At 46.2% G+C, this 8142-nt stretch overlaps 1 protein-coding gene across 1 annotated transcript in view; it reads right to left on the bottom strand.

The window, feature by feature from the left end:
* Tnrc6c (trinucleotide repeat containing 6C) overlaps positions 1-8142 on the bottom strand; it is a 75664-nt gene that overhangs the window by 27327 nt on the left and 40195 nt on the right. Inside the window, exons 5-7 of the mRNA XM_013036380.1 lie at positions 7545-7760; positions 4122-4288; positions 1374-1398 (exon numbers count right to left, since the gene is read on the bottom strand). Of these exons, the coding sequence (XP_012891834.1) occupies positions 1374-1398; positions 4122-4288; positions 7545-7760 (408 nt within the window). The remainder of the gene's footprint in view (positions 1-1373; positions 1399-4121; positions 4289-7544; positions 7761-8142) is intronic.

Genomic DNA, 8142 nt, shown 5'->3' on the forward strand with positions numbered 1-8142 from the left:
ATCCTCAGATCTCAGCCTCCTGAGTAGCTAGGATTACAGGCGTGAGCCACCAGCGCCCGGCTCTATTCTAATACATTTCTATTAGAAATGGAAGACATCTGAAAAGCATGCTGATATAAAAGTCATAGAATCTTTTGCATTAATAATGAATTGTAGTCAGGAGCCAGTGGCTCATGCCTATAACCTATTCAAGAGGAGAGAGAAACAGCTGGAAGTGGTGCTGTGGCTCAAGTGGTATACTGCTAGCTTTGAGCAAAAGAAACCCTGGGACAGTGCCCAGCTGGCATCTCCACTGAATTGTCGCTGCTTGGCGCTGTACATAAATGGTTGTAGGAGTGCTTGTATGGTTTTCCTGGAACCCTACATTGTGGTTTTTTTCTATTAAAAATTAGTTGAGTCATTACATTTTCTATTTAAAAGGCATGCTTCTATGCTCAACAGTTCTAATCCTCCTGATTAAGGTTCAGTCAGCTAGATACAAATAACAAAAACAGCTGGGTGCTATAATCCTAGCTACTAAGATAAGCTGAGATCCTAAGTACTGATCCAAGGCTGAGATCTGAGGATTATGGTTCCAAGCCAGCCCGGGCAGGAAAGTCGGTGAGACTCTTATCTGCAATAAACTACTCAACAAAAGCTGTAAGTAGTGCTGCAGCTCAAGTGATAGAGTGCTAGCCTTGAACAAAAGAAGTTCTGGGACAGTGTCCAGGCCCTGAGTTCAACCCCAGGACTGGCAAAAAAACAACAACAACAAAAACAAAACTGAGACTCTATCTCCAATTAAAGTAAAAAAAAAAAAAGCCAACTAAGGAATGACTCAAGTGGCAGAGAAGACAGTTATCAGTGAAATAGCTGGACAACAATGTGAGGCCCCAAGTTCGAGCTCTGGTAGCAAAATAAAAACACACAATGGATCATGCTGTAGTTTATGAGTCCATTTGCAGGCTGGTTAACATGTGTAGTTAATGGACTTACAAAAAGCAGGGTAATTAGTTTTCTTTCCCAAAGAGATAGTTAGGCTCATCACAAATATACATTCTTTCCATTATTAAAAAAATCACAAGGATGGGGCTGGGAAGGCGGCTCAGTGGTAGAGTGCTTGCCTTACATGCATCAGGCCCTGGGTTCGATTCCTCAGTACCACATAAGCAGAAAAAGCTGGAAGTGGTGCTGTGGCTCAGGTGGTAGAGTTAGCCTTGAGCTGAAGAGCTGAGGGACAGCGCCCAGGCCCAGAGTTCAGGCCCCATGACGGACAAAAAATAAAAAAATATTTAAAAAATCACAAGGACTGCCCCCTGAACTCGGTGACATGTGAAGGTTACTAAAGATTACATGGTTTCTATCATTTCATCAGTTTCATTCCAAACAACAACCAAGTGCAAAGGCTTGTGTCAGTGACTGAAAGGACAAATAAGGAAAGAACAAGGAGTCAGAAGAAGAATGGAGATGAAGAGAAAGGGGAGAAAGGTAACTAAAGAGAGAAAGTGGGAAGGTGGCTCAGTGGTAGAGCGCTTGCCTTGCATGCTCGCTCGAGGCCCTGGGTTCGATTCCTCAGCACCACATAAACAAAAAGAAAAAAGCCGAAGTGGCACTGTGGCTCAAGTGGTAGAGCACTAGCCTTGAGCTGAAGCGCTGAGGGACAGCACCCAGGCCCAGAGTTCAGGCCCCACTACTGGACCCCCCAAAAAAAAACACAAAAAAAGAGAGAGAAACTGAGTATTCTAGGCAGGGGCCCAAGGGGGCTACAAGTGCCAGGGGCACCACACAAACCATGCCCAAGAACCTGCCCTCTCTTCTGCAGTGACAAAGGCTGAGTGACAACTACTGATACAATACGGATACAATCCTTCAGTTAAGCATATTAATGTCCTCCTATAGCTCCAGCTACTTGGAAGGCTGAGGTAAATTGCTGAAACCAGGCTCAGAGGCCAGTCTGGGCAACACAGCTGACTGTAACTATATAATGGAGCATATGGCATAATAAAATTGATGAGAGTATAAAAATGGACATTTGCCCAAGAAGTAGTTTACTTGAGGCTAGTTTAATCCTTACTAAGTAGCTGCCTAAGCCAGATTAGTCTTACTCCTTTACCAATTTGGCATTTCCAGTCCCACCATACTTGTATTACCTACTGGCTCAATTGGAAAGAGATTTCATGTCTAATAATCTCTGCACCTTCTAGGCAAAGAAACCTATAGGCTAACTCTGAACAGCACAGTCACATGATGCAAAAGCACCAGGTCTCTCCACTCCGCCTCATCTGCTCAATTCTGCCCTTTGTACAACTACTTAAAGATTAATATTAAAAAAAAATGAATGAAGAAAAAAGAAAATAACATGTCATTGGCTATGCCTAGGACAAGTGGTGCTGCTGCTCTGCAGTGCTGAGACATCAGTCATTTTGACAGGTGATGACACCTCTCCTCCATTTGGCTCTGCCAATTTACATTCCTGCCAGCAATCTAGGCACTCCTCTTGCTTTGAGAACAGACTGCTTTCTCTGGCAGGGGGTGTGGCTCAAGTAAGTGTTAGAGCGCTTGCCCAGCAAGCATGAGGCCCTGAGTACAGTAGGCCCCAGTACCACAAAAAAAAAAAAAAAAAGAAGCTTAAGAGTTGGGTCTACCAATATTTTCTTGCATTTAAATTTAAAACAGAAATTAAAGTTATTAATTTTTATTGAAATTGGTAATAACAGAAAAAACATTTTCAAATAAAAATGTATTTCAAGGCATTTTTTGTGAGGGGACTGGCACCACTTGTGTGGCGGTGGCTGGATTCTCCTGAACTTCCACACATCAGCTGAGCGATCAATGGTGTCTCTAGACAGTGCTACCTGCTCTGGCCAGTGCTAGACTTCCCCAGAGTGACACTAGTGGGAATTGATGGTGCTACCTCTGGGGCAGGCCCAGCAGCAGCTGGAGGCAGGACTTTAGGGAGATAACAAGACCTCGCCCCTCCCTCCCCCGCCTCCCCCACTACTCCCCATGATAAGCTGAGCAGCCTTGCTCCCCAGTGTGTTCCTGCTGCAGGCTAGTCTAACAGGGCCAATCTCCAAATCTGTGAATCCAAATAAACCTTTCCTTTTTTTTTCTCCCTGGTTCTAGGGCTTGAACTCTGGGCTTGGGTGCTGTCCCTGAGCTTCTTTTGCTTGAGGCTAGCTATATCACTTGAGTCAAAGTGTCACTTCTAGCCTTTTCTGAGCAGTTACTGGAAATAGATCCTCAGATCTCAGCGTCATGAATAGCTAGGATTATAGGTGTGAGCCACTGGTACCCAGCAAACTTTTTTTTTTTGTCAGTACTGGGGTTTGAACTCTGGGCCTGGCTGCTGTCCCTTAGCTCTTCAGCTCAAGGCTAACACTCTACGTACCACTTGAGCCACAGTGCCACTTCCGGCTTTTTCTGCTTATGTGGTGCTGAAGAATTGAACCCAGGGCCTCATGCATGCAAGGCAAGCACTCTACCACTGAGCCACCTTCCCAGCCCTAAAGGAAGTTGATAAGACTAAAACTTAGTTTAGTTTATAGGACTAAAACTTTGTCTTTTTCAGCAAGTTCTGTACTTGAGTTAAAGCGGCATTTTAGTCAGCTTGCCATTGCTGTAACAAATACCTGATCTAAATCAGTTTATAAAGAGGCAAGGTTAAGACAGGCGCTGGTGGCTCATGCCTGTAATCCTAGCTACGCAGCAGGTTGAGATCTGAGGATTGCTGTTCCAAGCCAATCCCAGCAGGACATTCTGTGAGACTCTGATCTCCATTTAACCACTAGAAAACCAGAAGTAGCTCTGTGGCTCAAGTAGTAGAGCGCTAGCCTTGAGCTGAAGAGCTGAGGGACAGCGCCCAGGCCCAGAGTTCAAGACCCACAAGCTAGGAAGATGATGATGACAATGATGACAACAACAATAACAACAACAACAAAAGTATCTTTGACCAACAAAAACACCAATAACAACATAATGTATCTTTGACCTTGATGACCACGCAAAGGGTCTCAGGGATGACAAAGGGTCCTAAGAGCACCCTGGGAGCTCAGGTCTACCACTCGTGGAGATGTCCCCTCCAACCACCAGTCGGGCACTGCTGTCTCCCGGTCCATTCTTCTCCCACAGACACTGCCTACCTTCTGAAGTCCTTTTTTGGAGGCACTGCCCCAGGAGCCGCAGGAGGAGGCGCTTTCTTGGGAGGCAGCATTATTCCACAGGTCCCCGTCCTCGTCTTCCCACTGGCTGGGGCCCAGGTTCATTTCGTCCCCACCACTGCCCCAGCCATCTTGCATAGATTTGGAAGCTGCAAAGAGAACAAATGGACTCCTCAGATTCACAGGAAAGTAAGTGTAGCTGGGCTCCACCTCAAACTCTACCTACTTGTTCTCTATGCGGTTCCAACTTCAACCAAACACACATCATTTTGGAACACAGACATTTTAAGAGTCAGGAATCTCCACAGTGTATGAAAAGTCTACTCAAAAGGAGAAGCCTGGAAAACATCGCTGTCCTGGTACGATTCTCAAGTCACAACTTGAGCAAAGCCTATCGCACTGTCACACAGACCAGTGCTTCTCAACTTGGTCATAGGAGAAAGTTGGTGGGGACCAGGTGAGCCGAGGGTAGGCCCAGCCATCTGAAGTCTGACAAGTTCCCAGGACATGCCCACACACTCCAGGACAGAGACCTGGGCAGAGTGAAGTCAGCTGGGTTTCCATGTTGGGGTGATATGTTTTTCTTCCTTGTTAAAAATACAAAGTGAGTTTTGGTGTCAAAGTTAGGCCAGATGTTTACTTCTTGGAAGAACTACACCAAGATGAGACTTATGATAGGTGGCCAAGGTCCTGAAGATGATGCGACTACAATGCTTACAACACAGACAGGCGCCAACAAACCTAAGGGCAAATTCTTCTTTTTTTGGCCAGTTGTGGGGCCTGAACTCTGGGCCTGAGCGCTGTCCCTCAGCTCTTCAGCTCAAGGTGAGCGCTCTACCACTTGAGCCACAGTGCCACTTCTGGTTTTAACTGGAGATAAGAGTCTCATGGCCCAGTGCACAGGTGGCTCACGCCTGTAATCCTATCTACTCAGGAGGCTGAGATCTATTCTTTTCTTTTTTTTGGGGGGGGGTGTCCGGTTGTGGGGCCTGAACTCTGGGCCTGGGCACTGTGCCTCAGCTCTTCAGCTCAAGGCTAGCACTCTACCACTTGAGCCACAGCGCCACTTCTGGCTTTTTTTTCTGCTTATGTGGTGCTGAGGAATCGAACCCAGGGCCTCATGCATACAAGGCAAGCACTCAACCACTGAACCACCTTCCCAGCCCCAGGAGGCTGAGATCTAAAGATCTTGGTTCTCCAGTCAGGGCAGGAAAGGCTGTGAGACTATCTCCAATAAAACACCAGAAAACTGGAAGTGGCGCTGTGGCTCAAATGGTAGAACGCTCACCTTGAGCTGAGGGACAGAGCCCAGGCCCAGAATTCAAGACCCAGGACCGACAAAAACAAAAACAAAAAAACAAAAAACAAACTCATGGACTTTCCTGCCTGGGCTGGCTTTGAACCACGAACCTCAGATCTCAGCCTCCTGATCCTGCCCGAGCTGACTTTGAACCTCAATCCTTAGATCTCAGCCTCCTGAATAGCAAGGATTACAGACGTAAGCCACCAGTACCCTAAGGGCAAATTCTAAGAACAAAATATACTGTGGCATGAAGCCAAGTGCCCAGAAGTTTCCTGATCTTTTAGCTTTGTGACAAATACTTGCAGTCAGGCAGTGGAGCCATTGTTGGCAAAGTATTAAAACACAAAATCAACAGTGTCTTTTAAGATCTAGGATAACTAATGACAGCCAAAGAAAATGGGAAGATTCTGCAGCTGTGAACGATTAATATCAACTGTAAATCCAGCGATCTTCCTATTTACACTGATGTGTTAAGTGTCACACTGTAAGACGCTGCACACTAGATGCTCCAGGTGGAAACCAGAGTCTGGACACCCATAAGAAATGAGTGCTAGACAAGTGCTCTGCCTTGACTTAGCCTATTTTGCAAGTTTTAAGCACAAATGTGGAGGACCTAAAGTGATATTTTGTTTATGAGCAAGAAGTACTGGGGTATTGTTAATCAATATCTTCAAACACAAAGCCTAAGAGGAAAGATGCTGTGCTTTCTACGTTCCACTGAGGAAGTGGGTGTAAGCTGTGTGAGCACTGTATCTGCAGGGAGCCAACTGACTGCTGGGAACCGGGAGCTTGTACTCGACACGGTTTTCGGTTTTGGAATATTAACATATACATAATGATGTATATAAATAATATTTTTCCCCCAGTCCTGGATCTTGAACTCAGGGCCTGTCTCTGAGCTTCTTTTGCTCAAGGCTAGCATTCTACAACTTGAGCCACAGCATTATTTCCGGCCTTTTCTGTGTATGTGGTACTGAAAAATCAAACCCAGGGCTTCATACATGCTAGGCAAGCACTCTAAGCCACATTCCTAGCCCCATTCTTCTTTTTTTTTTTTTGCTGGTCCTAGGGCTTGAGCTCTGCTTGGACACTGTCTCTGAGCTCAAGGCTAGTGCTCTACCACTAGAGCCACAGTGCCACTTCCAGCTTTTTCTGTGATTAATTGGAGATGAGTCTCATGGATTTTTCTACCTGGGCTGGCTTTGAACTATGATCTTCATATCTCAACCTCTTGAGTAGCTAGGATACTGGTATAGGTGTGAGCCACTGGCACCCAGTCTGATTTTCTTTTTTCTTTTGGTGCAAGACTGGAACTTGAACTTGGTACCTGATCTGCAAGTGCTCTACCAACCAAGCCACTCCTCTAATGCCCACATGATCATTAATGATTCCACAGAGGCATGACATCCACTTGTGCTGCACATAAGCCATACACACACAGCAGAAGGTGCCTATACAGAACACTTACAGTGCACCTGTATTTTGACAGTGACTTCATATGAGACTTTTCTACTCGCAGTGTCAGAAAGTTTCAGATTTTAAAACATGTGCAACCTATAGCACTACCAAACATAACACCCAATCACTTTCCTTCTTTTCCTTTTCTTTCATAGGGTCTTGTTGACAGCCTAGGCTGGTGGGCCTGGAACAGTCTCCCTGCCTTAACCTTCTCATTACAGGATTATACATGTGCACTACCACATCTGGATTCTCCACCCCCATCCCCCTTCCTTCTCTTCCTCCCATCTTGGATATACGAGAGAGTCACTTCAGGGCCTGTCCTTGCCAGGCAAGTGCTTTACTACTATTTTTTTTGTCAGTCGTGGGGCTTGAACTCTGGGCCTGGGCACTGACTGTCAGCTCTTCAGCTCAAGGCGAGTGCTCTATCACTTGAGCTGCGGCGCCACTTCCTGTTTTCTGGTGGTTTATTGGAGATAAGAGTTTCATGGACTTTCCTGCCCAGGCTGGCTTTGAACCTCAATCCTCAGATCTCAGCCTCCTGAGTAGCTAGGATTACAGGCATGAGCCACCGGTGCCCAGCAGTGCTTTACTACTTGATTTACCGCAGCCCACATTTCTAAACTGTCAGATCAGGGCCTTACCTGGTTTGCACAGGGCTGGGCCGGTGGCAGGTGCGCTGGCTCTTCCAAATGTCACTGCCTGCTCACCAGGATGGTCCCCCCATCCACTGCCACTGCTGGGTGGCTTCCCCCAGGCGGCTGTGCCGTTGTCAACCAAGGTGGCAGGGGAGGAGGGTTCTCCCCACGAGTTCTCAGCCTTTGAGTGCACGTTAGGCATTTCTCCCCAGCCTGATGAAACTGAAAAGGTGCCCACAAGAGAGAAAGTTAGACTGTAATTCAACGATCACAACAGCTCCAACGCTAACCATGTGGACTGACACCACTTCTCTGAAAGGCCTACACCACTAGGAATTCTCATGGGTACATTGTCTCCAGAGAAATGAGATTATTAAGTAATAACCAAACACTAGACCTGACTCTGATACAAGAGAAAGCTTATGGTATCAAATGAAAATGCTTAAATGTAAAATTTAAATGATATAGCCTAAATATGGATATTCACACCTGTGAAATTAATTTTCTTCTTAAGGGGAATCAAAGTCCAAGGCCAGGGGCTGGGAAGGTGGCTCAGTGGTACAATGCTTGCCTTGCATGCATGAGGCCCTGGGTTCGATTCCTT

The sequence above is a fragment of the Dipodomys ordii genome, unplaced genomic scaffold (assembly GCF_000151885.1).
Source record: "Dipodomys ordii isolate 6190 unplaced genomic scaffold, Dord_2.0 Scaffold7, whole genome shotgun sequence".
Classification (NCBI taxonomy): domain Eukaryota; kingdom Metazoa; phylum Chordata; class Mammalia; order Rodentia; family Heteromyidae; genus Dipodomys; species Dipodomys ordii.